This window comes from Oncorhynchus tshawytscha, linkage group LG20 (assembly GCF_018296145.1).
Source record: "Oncorhynchus tshawytscha isolate Ot180627B linkage group LG20, Otsh_v2.0, whole genome shotgun sequence".
Classification (NCBI taxonomy): domain Eukaryota; kingdom Metazoa; phylum Chordata; class Actinopteri; order Salmoniformes; family Salmonidae; genus Oncorhynchus; species Oncorhynchus tshawytscha.
In genome coordinates, this window is record NC_056448.1 from 50,585,707 (window position 1) to 50,601,817 (window position 16,111).

Genomic DNA, 16,111 nt, shown 5'->3' on the forward strand with positions numbered 1-16,111 from the left:
GTGTGTGTGTAGATCCTATGTGTGTGTGTAGTTCCTATGTGTGTGTGTAGATCCTGTGTGTGTGTGTAGATCCTGTGTGTGTGTGTGTGTGTGTAGATCCTATGTGTGTGTGTAGTTCCTATGTGTGTGTGTAGATCCTGTGTGTGTGTGTAGATCCTGTGTGTGTGTGTAGATCCTGTGTGTGTGTAGATCCTGTGTGTGTGTGTAGATCCTGTGTGTGTGTAGATCCTGTGTGTGTGTGTAGATCCTGTGTGTGTGTGTGTAGATCCTATGTGTGTGTGTAGTTCCTATGTGTGTGTGTAGATCCTGTGTGTGTGTGTAGATCCTGTGTGTGTGTGTGTGTAGATCCTATGTGTGTGTGTAGTTCCTATGTGTGTGTGTAGATCCTGTGTGTGTGTGTAGATCCTGTGTGTGTATTTTATTATTCAATATTAAACATGTAATAATGCACAACAGTATTCCTTGTAATAATATGAACTTGTGATATTGGCTATTAAAATGTAAACTGCAAAAACACATTTTGAAAAGTCAATGGAACTATAAATTAATCTCATCTTTCTACAAATGTTATAGTCCACCTGCCAGAGGACTGAGGGCCTAATCGAGAGCTTGTCTTTCTACAGAGTATATAGTCCACCTGCCAGAGGACTGAGGACCTAATCGAGAGCTTGTCTTTCTACAGAGTATATAGTCCACCTGCCAGAGGACTGAGGGCCTAATCGAGAGCTTGTCTTTCTACAGAGTTTATAGTCTACCTGCCAGAGGACTGAGGGCCTAATCGCGAGCTTGTCTTTCTACAGAGTATATAGTCCACCTGCCAGAGGACTGAGGACCTAATCGAGAGCTTGTCTTTCTACAGAGTATATAGTCCACCTGCCAGAGGACTGAGGGCCTAATCGAGAGCTTGTCTTTCTACAGAGTTTATAGTCCACCTGCCAGAGGACTGAGGGCCTAATCGAGAGCTTGTCTTTCTACAGAGTTTATAGTCTACCTGCCAGAGGACTGAGGGCCTAATCGCGAGCTTGGAATTGAATGGTTCTATCTGCATTTATGTTATTGAGTTATTGAAATATATATTTTTGTTCTATACAATGTCTACCTATATAGTGCTGTAAATATGTTGGGAAAGACTACACGTTAAAATTGATCACACCGTTCAAACCAATGAGGTTTTGGAACATTAAAGCCAATTACCTCAGAATCAACTTTTTGCAGATAGACCCTTATCCTTTTAAAGTCATGTATTGTATGGCAATCTACTTCCTCAAATAGTAAAGTCCCAAACAGACGACGATGATGGAGATGAATTGCTCTCAAATCCACTGTGTTTTAACACCTCTACTTTCTTGGTGTTCGCTGGGTGCAGTAGAAAGCTATAGAATTCTTATTCAGGATTTCTCCAAAGTGTGTTTTAGTTCTCTGTTATGTTGTTGTTTATGTCATGTGTTGTTATTTATATCGTTACGTCATGTTGGTTGTCGGATGTCAGATCAGATACAGAATCCTGGAATTCTCTGGGTTCCATCCCTTCTACACAGGCACAGGCTTAAGGAAGCTGAGGATTGTGGGAAACCTTCTCCAAGACAAGTCTTTGGCATGATGAGTTAGCTGTATGTCACCACAAATGATGACAAAGGGGATCTTGGGATCTCTTACAAGTGTCTCAAAATTCACTGAATAATGAATGAAAAAGTTTTTTGTTTTTTTTACTTGGAGAATGGAATCAGTCCACTGTGCTGCTGAGGAGAAGTCTTAACAGTCTCAGATCCACTAACAAGCCTGGAGCTCCATGGAGACACAGTCCTGCTTCTGTGTTGTCCAATCAATGATGTCTGCTTCTGTGGTGTCCAATCAATGATGTCTGCTTCTGTGGTGTCCAATCAATGATGTCTGCTTCTGTGTTGTCCAATCAATGATGTCTGCTTCTGTGTTGTCCAATCAATGATGTCTGCTTCTGTGTTGTCCAATCAATGATGTCAGCTTCTGTGTTGTCCAATCAATGATGTCTGCTTCTGTGTTGTCCAATCAATGATGTCTGCTTCTGTGTTGTCCAATCAATGATGTCTGCTTCTGTGTTGTCCAATCAATGATGTCTGCTTCTGTGTTGTCAAATCAATGATGTCTGCTTCTGTGTAGTCCAATCAATGATGTCTGCCTCTGTGTTGTCCAATCAATGATGTCTGCTTCTGTGTTGTCCAATCAATGATGTCTGCTTCTGTGTTGTCCAATCAATGATGTCTGCTTCTGTGTTGTCCAATCAATGATGTCTGCCTCTGTGTTGTCCAATCAATGATGTCTGCTTCTGTGTTGTCCAATCAATGATGTCTGCTTCTGTGTTGTCCAATCAATGATGTCTGCTTCTGTGTTGTCCAATCAATGATGTCTGCTTCTGTGTTGTCCAATCAATGATGTCTGCTTCTGTGTTGTCCAATCAATGATGTCTGCTTCTGTGCAGTACTGTAGTTCTGCTGTTAGTACCTGTAGTTGTTGTTGTGAGTAGTTGATGTTTTTTTTTTTCTGTAGAAAACTTTTCTTTTAACTTTGACTTCATCACATCTTCACTTTCTATTTAACGTTGTGTGAAACTTGAAATAAATGATCAATGCAGGATGTCCATTAATATGTGCAAAATAGACGAAGAAGACTCCTCAATTTCTTCCACAGGAATAAAACATCTGAGAGAGGGAGATAGAGAGAACAGAGTTAGAAACAGAGGGGTAGCATATAGAGCATTATAACAACAGTATCTATGTATTGTCTGTCTGTCTGATTCAAACCAACACTGGTGTTCAGATTGGTTACTGATATGAACCAACCTGACCCTCCTCTACATTATCAGAGTCTACCTAACTACCAGGGGTGTTCCAGTGTAGATCAGAGTCTACCTAACTACCAGAGGTGTTCCAGTGTAGATCAGAGTCTACCTAACTACCATGGGGTTTTTCCAGTGTAGATCAGAGTCTATCAGAGTCTACCTAACTACCGGGGGTGTTCCAGTGTAGATCAGAGTCTATCAGAGTCTACCAGAGTCTACCTAACTACCAGGGGTGTTCCAGTGTAGATCAGAGTCTACCTAACTACCAGGGGTGTTCCAGTGTAGATCAGAGTCTATTAGAGTCTACCTAACTACTGGGGGTGTACCAGTGAAGATCAGAGTCTATCAGAGTCTACCAGAGTCTACCTAACTACCAGGGGTGTACCAGTGAAGATCAGAGTCTATCAGAGTCTACCTAACTACCAGGGGTGTTCCAGTGTAGATCAGAGTCCACCTAACTACCAGGGGTGTTCCAGTGTAGATCAGAGTCTATCAGAGTCTACCTAACTACCGGGGGTGTACCAGTGAAGATCGGAGTCTATCAGAGTCTACCAGAGTCTACCTAACTACCAGGGGTGTACCAGTGAAGATCAGAGTCTATCAGAGTCTATCAGAGTCTACCTAACTACCAGGGGTGTTCCAGTGTAGATCAGAGTCTACCTAACTACCAGGGGTGTTCCAGTGTAGATCAGAGTCTACCTAACTACCAGGGGTGTTCCAGTGTAGATCAGAGTCTACCTAACTACCAGAGGTGTTCCAGTGTAGATCAGAGTCTACCTAACTACCAGGGGTGTTCCAGTGTAGATCAGAGTCTACCTAACTACCAGGGGTGTTCCAGTGTAGATCAGAGTCTATCAGAGTCTACCAGATTCTACCTAACTACCAGGGGTGTTCCAGTGTATATCAGAGTCTATCAGAGTCTACCAGATTCTACCTAACTACCAGGGGTGTTCCAGTGTAGATCAGAGTCTACTTATCCATCAGGTTGTGCTCTGAAACAGAGCAGGCACCAGATTGTTAATGCGTTGAAGCAGGGTTAATGACCTGACATTTCACTGGTCCCCAGAGAGGGTAAGAGAGACGCTTACATTCCTCTAACCACCAGACAGATAAATATGCCTAATTTTGAATCTGTTCCTGTTTGAGAAAGGTTGACTTTCATCAAGAACTGCTTCATAATAACTACCGATATCAACTGGTGCGAATGTATAAAGACAACTATTGTTATGAATGTGCAATGAGTCTGATAAAACCTGTCACATGGGCCAACACTGAGTCTGATAAGACCTGTCACATGGGCCAACACTGAGTCTGATAATATCTGTCACATGGGCCAACACTGAGTCTGATAAGACCTGTCACATGGGCCAACACTGAGTCTGATAATATCTGTCACATGGGCCAACACTGAGTCTGATAAGACCTGTCACATGGGCCAACACTGAGTCTGATAAGACCTGTCAAAATTGGTTACCACTTAGTCTGATAAGGCCTGTCACATGGGCCAACACTGGCCTGTCACATTGGCCAACACTGAGTCTGATAAGATATGTCACATGGGCCAGCACTGAGTCTGATAAGGCCTGTCACATGGGCCAACACTGAGTATACAAAACATTAGGAACCTGTTCTTTCCACGACATAGACTGACCAGGTGAATCCAGGTGAAAGCTATGATCCCTTATTGATGTCACTTGTTAAATCCATTTCAAATTGCGTAGTTGAAGGGGACGAGACAGGTTAATGGCTTGAATCCCGCTAACGGGATCGATATGACAACAGCCAGTGAAAGTGCAGGGCGCCAAATTCAAAACAACAGAAATCTCATGATTAAAATTCCTCAAACATAGACGTATTTTACACCATTTTAAAGATAAACTTCTTGTTAATCCCACCACAGTGTCCGATTTCAAAAAGGCTTTACGACAAAGGCACACCAAACGATTATGTTAGGTCTACACAGCCATTTTTCCAGCCAAAGGGAGGAGTCACAAAAAAAAATAAAAAAATAAAGATAAAAGTAATAACTAACCTTTGATGATCTTCATCAGATAGCACTCATATGACTTCATGTTAGACAACACATGTATGTTTTGTTCGATAAAGTTCATATTTATATACAAAAATCTTTACATTGGCGCGTTGAGTAGTTCCAAAACATCCGGTAATTTTGCAGAGAGCCACATCATTTTACAGAAATACTTATAATAAACATTGATAAAAGATACAACTATAATGCATGGAATTATAGATAAACTTCTCCTTAATGCAACTGCTGTGTAGGATTTCAAAAAAGCTTTACCAAAAAAACACACCATGCTATAATCTGAGTACAGACAACAAATCAAGCAATACTGTTATCCGCCATGTTGTGGAGTCAACAGAAGTCAAAAATAACATTATAAACATTCACCTACCTTTGATGATCTTCATCAGAATGCACTCCCAGGAATTGCAGTCCCACAATAAATATTTGATTTGTTCGATAAAGTCCATCATTTATGTCCAAATACCTCCTTTTTGTTTGTGCGTTTAGCCCAGTAATCCGAATTCATGACGCGCAGGCCAGACGAAAAGTAAAAAAGTTCCGTTACAGTCTGTAGAAACATGTCAAACGATGTATAGAATCAATCTTTAGGATGTTTTTAAAATAAATCTTCAATAATGTTCCAACCAGAGAATTCCATTGTCTTCAGAAATGCAATGGAACGCAAGCTAACTCTCACGTGAATGTGCGTGACCAGCTCATGCCACTCTGCAAGACCACTGACTCATTCAGCTCCCATTCCCCCCTCCTTCACAGTAGAAGCATCAAACAAGGTTCTAAAGGCTGTTGACATCTAGTGGAAGCCTTAGGAAGTGCAATTTGACCCCATAGACACCGTATTGAAAAACTACAAGCCTCAGATTTCCCACTTCCTGGTGGATTTTTTTCTCAGGTTTTTTCCTGCCACATGAGTTCTGTTATACTCACAGACATCATTCAAGCAGTTTTAGAAACTTCAGGGTGTTTTCTATCCGAATCTACTAATAATATGCATATATTAGCAACTGGGCCTGAGTAGTAGGCAGTTTACTCTGGGCACCTTAATCATCCAAGCTACTCAATATTGCCCCCAGCCATAAGAAGTTAAAGTCTGTAGGTAAACAGCCGCCTCACTGCGCTACTGATGGCTATTTAACAGTCTGATGGCCTTGAGATAGAAGCTGTTTTTTATTCTCTTGGTCCCAGCTTTGATGCACCTGTACTGACCTCGCCTTCTGGATAATAGCGGGGTAAACAGGTCTTGGCTCGGGTGGTTGTTGTCCTTGAGGTTCTTTTTGGCTTTCCTGTGACATCAGGTGCTGTAGGTGTCCTGGAGGGCAGGTAGTTTGCCCCCGGTGATGCATGATGCAGACCGCACCACCTTCTGGAGAGCCTTACGGTTGAGGGCAGTACAGTTGCGTTACCAGGCAGTGATACAGCCCGACAGGATGCTCTTGATGGTGCATCTGTAAAGGTTAGTGGGTGTTTTCTGTGATTCTTCACCACGCTGTCTGTGTGCGTGGGACCATTTCAGTTCGTCGGTGACGTGTACACCGAGGAACTTAAAAAACGTTCCACCTTCTCCACTGCTTTCCCGTCGATGTGGATAGGGGGGTGCTCCCCCTGCTGTTTCCTGAAGTCCACAATCATCTCTTTTGTTTTGCTGACATTGAGTGAGAGGTTATTTTCCTGACACCACAATCCGAGGGCCCTCACCTCCTCCCTGTAGACTGTCTCGTCATTGTCGGTAATTAAGCCTACCACTGTTGTGTCGTCTGCAAACTTGATACTTGTGTTGGAGGTATGCATGGCCACACAGTAGTGGGTGAACAGGGAGTACAGGACGGGGCTGAGAATGCACCCTTGTGGGGCCCCAGTGCTGAGGATCAGCGGAGTGGAGATGTTGTTTCCTACCTTCACCACCTGGGGGAGGCGCGTCAGGACGTCCAGGACACAGTTGCACAGGGCGGGATCGAGACCCAGTGTCTCAAGCTTGATGACGAGTTTGAAGGGTACTATGGTGTTGAATGCTGAGCTATAGTCAATGAACAGCATTCTTATATAGGTATTCCTCTTGTCCAGATGGGTTAGGGCAGTGTGCAGTGTGCTGGCGATTTCATCATCTGTGGACCTTTTGAAGCGGTAAGCAAATTGAAGTGGGAAGTTGTCTCTCCAAGCACTTCATGATGACAGAAGCGAGTGCTATGGGGCGATAGTCATTTAGTTCAGTTACCTTAGCTTTCTTGGGAACAGGAACAATGGTGGCCATCTTGAAGCATGTGGGGACAGCAGACTGGGATAGGGATTGATTAAATATGTCCATAAACACACCAGCCAGCTGGCCTGCGCATGTTCTGAGGACGCGGCTAGGGATACCGTCTGGGCTGGCAGCCTTTTAAATGTTTTATTCACGTTGGCCATGGAGAAGGAGAGCCCAAAGTCTTTGGTAGTGGGCCGCGTTGGTGTATTGTCCTCAAAGCGCACAAAGCAAGATGTCGATGTCCGCGACTGGTTTTCGTTTTGTAATCCGTGATTGTCTGTAGAAGCTGCCCCATACGTCTCGTAACTGAGCCGTTGAATTGCGACTCCACTTTGTCTCTATACTGACACTTTGCTTGTTTGATTGCCTTAAGGAAGGAATAACTAAACTGTTTGTATTCGACCATATTCCCAGTTGCCTAGCCATGATTAAACGCGATGTTTCGTGCTTTCAGTTTTGCGCGAATGCTGCCATCAATCCATGGTTTCTGGTTTGGGAAGCTTTCCATTGTCACAGTGGGTACAACATCTCCTATACACTTCCTTATAACCTCGCTCACCGAGTCAGCGTTGTTCTCTGAGGCTATCCGGAACATATCCCAGTCCACGTGATCGAAGCAATCTTGAAGCAATCTTGAAGTGGAATCTGATTGGTCAGACTGATTGGATAGACCTAAGCATGGACGCTTCCTGTTTTAGTTTCTGCCTATGGGAGGGGAACAACAAGCTGGAGTCATGGTCAGATTTGCCAAAAGGAGGGTGGTAGGGGCATTGTGGAAGTTAGAGTTGTGTTACTCGCTCGTGTACTGCAATCGATATGGTGATAGATTTATTTATTGCCTTACCTCCCTAGTCTTCTACATTTGCACATACTGTACATAGATTTTTCTATTGTGTTTTTGACTGCTCATTTGTTTATGTGTACCTCTGTGTTGTTGTTTGTGTCGTACTGCTTTGCTTTATCTTGGCCAGGTCGCAGTTAAAATGAGAACTTGTTCTCAACTAGCCTACCTGATTAAATAAAGGTGAAATAAAAATATATAAAAAATATTCCTGATCGTAATTCTGGTTGTGCTGCTAAGTTGACGTCTCTCTGATATCCAATAGTTCTTCCTGAGTGTATGTAATACACTTAAGGTTTTATGGGCTACCAATGTAAGAAATAATACATGAAAAAGCAACATAGAGCACAGTTATCTAAGGACTAGAAGCATTGAAATCCTACATTAAAAGCATCTTAAATAAGTGTGTCTTCAGCAGGGATATAAAAGAGGCCCTGAATCTGCAGGCCTGATCTCCTCTGGCAGACCATTCCAAATTCTATGGGTCCTAATGGCAAATGTCTAGTCTCCTTCATTTTCAATCTAGACTTTGAAATGGTCAACAGTGGACTGCCAGACGATCTCAGGCTGTGTCCTGGCTCATAGGCAGATGAATGGTCAACAGTGGCCTGCAAGAGGATATCAGGCTGTGTCCTGGCTCATCGGGAGATGAATGGTCAACAGTGGCCTGCAGGGGGATCTCAGGCTGGTCGGGAGATGAATGGTCAGAGATATAGAATGGGGCTAAACCAAGCCTAGTCTTAAACGTGATTAATATAATGTTAAAAACTATTATAAATGTGACTGGTAGCCAGCGTAGAGAAGCTAAAACAGATGTGATATAGTTACATTTCCTGGTGCCTGTTAGAAGCCGAGCTGCAGAACTAACTGTAGACGATGGAGTGATATTTGACTGAGAAAGAGTTACAGTAATCTAGACATGAGGAAATAAAAACATACATTTCTCCAGATCAGTGACAGATATAATACTTAAACAGATATAATTTCTTAGACGCTAAAGAGGTGTCCGTTTGAGATGCAGCCCCTGAAAGGGAGCTGGCAGGTGAGTCATATTAAACCCTGTAGGACGTTGCCTTATCATCTCATTACGCATGGAGCAATTTACACTGAAAACTAACCTGAGCTGCATCCCAAATGGGACCCTGCCATTGTTATCCTGTCTTTATGGATAGAAGTCACTTTCACATGCATAAAAGACATATCATGTTGCCTCACTCCTCTTGAGGAAATAGGAGCAGCAAATTGCCCCGAGGCGGTATGAGGAAATATCTTTTACAGTTTGACGTAACCCCCTATGGATCAACCAATCATACGTGGACCATTTTGGATCAGCCAATCGACTCGCTTCCTGTGATGTGGTGTTTGTTTTGAACTGTTAGCTGGAGCAGATGTTTTCCTACTGTATCGTCTCCTCTTCATCCTCCTCATCCTCCTCCTCATCCCCTGTACTTTACTGGGCAACTCGGGTTCATAGATCCCAGGACGGTGATACACCAAAACATCACACAGAGAAGAGCCAAACTGATCTGTTAATGTTTTGTCACTGTCTCAATCACCCCTCGTTTTCCAGTGTCCTTCGGTGAGGGAATGGCACTCAAATGTAGAACTTTTAATGGCGTCTTGCTTTTTGTCTTTGCCCAACGTTTTTTGTAAAGTCCTGACATTTTTATCTGTACCTGTCTGGTTGAACTCCTCCTCTCCTACTCAGCCTCCCCAAAAAAAGCTTCTACCAAGAGGCTGTGACACCTACTCCCGCTGCATGCTGCACTGCTGCAAGGATCCCACCCAGCGATCTGCTCCCCATCTGCCCTGGCCTGTCTCCCCCTGTCTGGTACAGGTACCTCAGCCACATACACACACATCCTGCAGACTTTGGACTGATCGAAATTTTATGTAGGCTAATTAACTTGTTCTACAGCTGCACCATCAACAGCATCCTGACTGGTTGCATCACCGCCTGTTATGGCAACTGCTCGGCCTCCGATTGCACTACAGAGGGCAGTGTGTACGGCCCAGTTCATCACTGGGGCCAGTTGTCAAAGACACCAGCCACCCTAGTCATAAACTGTTCTCTCTGCTACTGCACGGCAAGTGGTACCCGGAGCGCCAAGTCTAGGTCCAAAAGGCTTCTTAACAGCTTCTACCAGCAAGCCATAAGACTCCTGAACAGTTAATCAAAGGGCTACCCAGACCCCTCATTTACGCTGCTGCTACTCTCTGTTTATTATCAATGCATAGTCCCTTTAACTCTACCTACCTGTACATATTACCTCAATTACCCTGACTAACCCGTGCCCCCGCACATTGATTCTGTACCGGTATCACCTGTATATAGCCTCCACATTGACTCTGTACCGGTACCCCCTGTATATAGCCTCCACATTGACTCTGTACCGTAACACCCTGTATATAGCCTCCACATTGACTCTGTACCGGGACCCCCTGTATATAGCCTCCACATTGACTCTGTACCGTAACACGCTGTATATAGCCTCCACATTGACTCTGTACCGTAACACGTTGTATATAGCCTCCACATTGACTCTGTACCGGGACCCCTGTATATAGCCTGCACATTGACTCTGTACCGGTACACCCTGTAAATAGCCTCCACATTGACTCTGTACCGGTACCCCCTGTAAATAGCCTTGTGTGTTATTTTACTGCTGCTCTTTAATTATTTGTTACTTATATTATTATTTACTGCATTGCACAACTGCATTGTTGTTTAAGGGCTTCTAAGTAATAATTTCAGGTCTACACCTGTTGTATTCAGCACATTTGACAAAAAACATTTGTTTTGATTTGAGAAACTTATTTTGTGAGCTTACTTAGAAGCGAGTTAATTAACTTGTATAGGCCTACTATTTCGTTAACTAGTATAGGCCTGCTATTGATTAATTGAACTAGTGTAGGCCTACTATTTATTTAACTAGTGTAGGCCTACTATTTATTTAACTAGTTTAGGCTTACTATTTATTTAACTAGTACAGGCCGACTATTTATTTAGTTAACTGGTATAAACCTACCATTTATTAATTTAACTAGTATAGGCCTCTATTTGTTTAGTTAATTAGTATAGGCCTACTGTTTATTTAGTTAAGTATAGGCCTACTAATCATTTAGTTAAGGTTCTAGTATAGACTTACTATTTATTAAGTTAACTAGTGTAGGCCTACTATTTATTTAACTAGTGTATGCCTACTATTTATTTAGTTAACTAGTATAGACCTACTAGTTATTAATTTAACTAGTGTAGGCCTACTATTTATTTAGTTAACAAGTGTAGGCCTACTATTAATTTAACTAGTGTATGCCTACTATTTATTTAGTTAACTAGTATAGACCTACTAGTTATTAATTTAACTAGTGTAGGCCTACTATTTATTAATTTAACTAGTGTATGCCTACTATTAATTTAGTTAACTAGTATAGGCTTGCTATTTATTTAGTTAACAAGTGTAGGCCTATTATTTATTAATTTATTAATTTCAAATAGCTCTTTGTTGACTGTTGCTGGGTGATATCGTCCTCCATCAGCACCGGCCGGTACCCTACAGCTCTCTCCTGGCCCCTTACCAGTGCTTCATTTGGAAAATAAATTAGGAGGTGCCAGAAAAGAAAGGGAGAGTGACCTGGGGAGCTCTGGTATGCATTAGTTATTTCATGCAATTATATGTAATTATTTTTACCTGAGGTGTGTAGAGGACAAGGATAATTAACTAAGAGGCAACTCAAATTAACTTTTTGATAGCTTTTATGATACTTTTTGCAAAAAGAGAGAAGAAAAAAAATCATACCACAATCGGATCTGGCCAAGTATTGTTTTAGCCTGTAGCCCTGTAGCCCTGTTGCCATGTAACCCTGTAGCCCTGTTGCCATGTAACCCTGTAGCCCTGTTGCCATGTAACCCTGTAGCCCTGTAGCCCTGTTGCCATGTAACCCTGTAGCCCTGTAGCCCTGTTGCCATGTAACCTTGTAGCCCTGTAGCCATGTAACCCTGTAGCCCTGTTGCCATGTAACCCTGTAGCCCTGTAGCCCTGTAGCCATGTAACCCTGTAGCCCTGTTGCCATGTAACCCTGTAGCCCTGTTGCCATGTAACCCTGTAGCCCTGTTGCCATGTAACCCTGTAGCCCTGTAGCCATGTAACCCTGTAGCCCTGTTGCCATGTAACCCTGTAGCCCTGCAGCCCTGTAGCCCTGTAGCCCTGTAACCCTGTAGCCCTGTAGCTCTGTAACCCTATAGCCATGTAGCCCTGTAGCTCTGTAAACCTGTAGCCATGTAGCCATGTAGCTCTGTAAACCTGTAGCCCTGCAGCCCTGTAGCCCTGTAACCCTGTAGCCATGTATCCCTGTAGCCCTGTAACCCTGTAGCCCTGTAGCCCTGTAGCCATGTAGCCCTGTAGCCCTGTAACCCTGTAACCCTGTAGCCCTGTAGCCATGTAACCCTGTAACCCTGTAGCTCTGTAGCCCTGTAGCCATGTAACCCTGTAACCCTGTAGCCCTGTAACCCTCTAGCCCTGTAGCCCTGTAACCCTGTAGTCCTGTAACCCTGTAGCCCTGTAGCCCTGTAGCCATGTAGCCCTGTAGCCATGTAACCCTGTAACCCTGTAGCCCTGTAACCCTGTAGCCATGTAACCCTGTAACCCTGTAACCCTGTAGCCATGTAACCATGTAGCCCTGTAACCCTGTAACCATGTAACCCTGTAGCCATGTAACCCTGTAACCCTGTAACCCTGTAGCCCTGTAACCCTGTAGCCCTGTAGCCATGTAGACCTGTTGCCCTGTAACCCTGTAACCCTGTAGCCCTGTAGCCATGTAACCCTGTAACCCTGTAGCCCTGTAGCCCTGTACCCCTGTAGCCCTGTACCCCTGTAGCCCTGTACCCTGTAACCAGCCCTGTAACCCTGTAACCCTGTAGCCCTGTAACCCTGTAGCCCTGTAACCCTGTAGCCCTGTAACCCTGTAGCCCTGTAACCCTGTAGCCCTGTAGCCATGTAGCCCTGTAACCCTGTAACCCTGTAGCCCTGTAGCCCTGTAGCCCATGCCCTAGCCATGTAACCCTGTAACCCTGTAACCCTGTAGCCATGTAACCCTGTAGCCATGTAACCCTGTAACCCTGTAGCCCTGTAGCCTGTAACCCTGTAACCCTGTAACCCTGTAGCCATGTAACCCTGTAACCCTGTAGCCATGTAACCCTGTAGCCCTGTAGCCTGTAGCCCTGTAGCCCATGTAGCCATGTAACCCTGTAACCCTGTAGCCCTGTAACCCTGTACCCTGTAGCCCTGTAGCCCTGTAGCCCTGTAACCCTGTAGCCCTGTAGCCATGTAGCCCTGTAGCCCTGTAACCCTGTAGCCATGTAGCCCCCCTGTAGCCCTGTAGCCATGTAGACCTGTAGCCCTGTAACCCTGTAGCCCGGTAACCCTGTAACCCTGTAGCCCTGTAACCCTAGCCCTGTAGCCCTGTAAGCCCTGTAGCCATGTAACCCTGTAGCCCTGTAACCCTGTAGCCATGTAAGTAACCCTGTGTAACCATGTAGCCCTGTAACCCTGTAGCCCTGTAGCCCTGTAACCCTGTAGCCCTGTAGCCCCTGTAGCCCTGTAACCCTGTAACCCCCTGTAGCCATGTAGCCATGTAACCCTGTAACCCTGTAACCCTGTAGCCCTGTAAGCCCTGTAGCCCTGTAACCCTGTAGCCCTGTAACCCTGTAGCCCTGTAACCCTGTAGCCCAGCCCTGTAGCCCTGTAGTCCTGTAACCCTGTAGCCCTGTAGCCATGTAGCCCTGTAGCCATGTAGACCTGTGACCCTGTAGCCCTGTAACCCTGTAGCCATGTAACCCTGTAACCCTGTAGCCCCGTAGCCATGTAACCATGTAGCCCTGTAACCCTGTAACCATGTAACCCTGTAGCCATGTAACCCTGTAACCATGTAGCCATGTAACCCTGTAGCCCTGTAGCCATGTAGCTATGTCACCCTGTAGCCATGTAGCCATGTAACCCTGTAACCCTGTAGCCCTGTAACCCTGTAGCCCTGTAGCCCTGTAGCCCTGTAGTCCTGTAACCCTGTAGCCCTGTAGCCATGTAGCCCTGTAGCCATGTAGACCTGTGACCCTGTAACCCTGTAGCCCTGTAGCCATGTAGCCCTGTAGCCCTGTACCCCTGTAGCCCTGTACCCCTGTAGCCATGTAGACCTGTAGCCCTGTAACCCTGTAGCCCGGTAACCCTGTAACCCTGTAGCCCTGTAACCCTGTAGCCCTGTAGCCCTGTAGCCCTGTAACCCTGTAGTCCTGTAAATCTGTAGCCCTGTAGCCCTGTAGCCATGTAACCCTGTAGCCCTGTAACCCTGTAGCCATGTAACCCTGTAACCATGTAGCCCTGTAGCCATGTAACCATGTAGCCCTGTAACCCTGTAACCATGTAACCCTGTAGCCATGTAACCCTGTAACCCTGTAGCCCTGTAACCCTGTAGCCCTGTAGCCATGTATACCTGTAGCCCTGTAACCCTGTAACCCTGTAGCCCTGTAGCCATGTAGCCATGTAACCCTGTAACCCTGTAACCCTGTAGCCCTGTACCCTTGTAGCCCTGTACCCCTGTAGCCCTGTAGCCCTGTAGACCTGTAGCCCTGTAACCCTGTAACCCTGTAGCCCTGTACCCCTGTAGCCCTGTAGCCATGTAGCAATGTAGCACTGTAGTCCTGTAGCCCTGTTGCCCTGTAACCCTGTAGCCATGTAGCCCTGTAGCTCTGTAACCATGTAGCCCTGTAGCTCTGTAACCCTGTAGCCTGCAGCCCCGTAGCCCCGTATCAATGTAGCCCTGTAGCCATGTAGCCCTTTAGCCATGTAGTCCTGTAGCAATGTAGCTCTGTAGACCTGTAGCCCTGTAGCTCTGTAACCCTGTAGCCCTGTAACCCTGTAGCCCTGTAGTCCTGTAACCCTGTAGCCCTGTAGCCCTGTAACCCTGTAGCCCTGTAGCCATGTAACCCTGTAGCCCTGTAGCCATGTAGCCCTGTACCCCTGTAGCCCTTTAGCCCTGTAGCCCTGTAACCCTGTAGCCCTGTAGCCATGTAGCTTTGTCACCCTGTAGCCCTGTAGCCATGTAACCCTGTAACCCTGTAGCCCTGTAACCCTGTAGTCATGTAGCCCTGTAGCCCTGTAACCCTGTAACCCTGTAGCCATGTAACTCTGTAGCCATGTAACCCTGTAGCCATGTAACCCTGTAACCCTGTAACCCTGTAGCACTGTAGCCCTGTAGCCCTGTAGCCCTGTAGCCATGTAGCCCTGTAGCTCTGTAACCCTGTAGCCCTGTAGCCCTGTAATCCTGTAACCCAGTAGCCCTCTAGCCCTGTAACCCTGTAGCCCTGTAGCCATGTAACCCTGTATCCCTGTAGCCCTGTAAACCTGTAGCCATGTTGCCCTGTAGCCATGTAGCCCTGTACCCCTGTAGCCCTTTAGCCCTGTAGCCCTGTAACCCTGTAGCCCTGTAGCCATGTAGCTATGCCACCCTGTAGCCCTGTAGCCATGTAACCCTGTAACCCTGTAGCCCTGTAACCCTGTAGTCATGTAGCCCTGTAGCCCTGTAACCCTGTAACCCTGTAGCCATGTAACTCTGTAGCCATGTAACCCTGTAGCCATGTAACCCTGTAACCCTGTAACCCTGTAGCACTGTAACCCTGTAGCCCTGTAACCCTGTAACCATGTAACCCTGTAGCCCTGTAGCCATGTAACCCTGTAACCCTGTAGCCCTGTAACCTTGTAGCCCTGTAGCTCTGTAACCCTGTTACCCTGTAACCATGTAACCCTGTAGCCCTGTAGCCATGTAAACCTGTAACCCTGTAGCCCTGTAACCTTGTAGCCATGTAGCTCTGTAACCCTGTAACCCTGTAACCCTGTAACCCTGTAGCCCTGTAACCCTGTAACCCTGTAACCATGTAACCCCTGTAAGGCTTCACAGATCAGTGATCAGTTAAACTCAAAATATGCTATTCTATGCTTTTGAAAATACATTTTCTTATTTAAGAAAAATGTATTTCAGGACCTGCCTAAACAAGTGAATAAAAATCTAGTCGCTGTTTCATGTAGTAGGCTATGTATCATAGAAATATACGGAGCTGCTGAAGGTTTAGATCAATATACGGAGCTACTGAAGGTATAGATCAATATACGGAGCTAC

The 16,111-nt window shown here is 45.4% G+C and overlaps 1 protein-coding gene across 1 annotated transcript in view; it reads right to left on the reverse strand.

Annotated features, from left to right (window-relative positions):
- Nucleotides 1-578: 578 nt before the first annotated feature.
- The window catches only part of LOC112219880 (ciliary neurotrophic factor receptor subunit alpha-like), a 141,463-nt gene continuing 125,930 nt past the window's right edge, over nucleotides 579-16,111 (reverse strand). Inside the window, 1 exon segment of the mRNA XM_042302797.1 lies at nucleotides 579-2,675. Coding sequence (XP_042158731.1) covers nucleotide 2,675 — 1 coding nt within the window. The 3' untranslated portion in view covers nucleotides 579-2,674.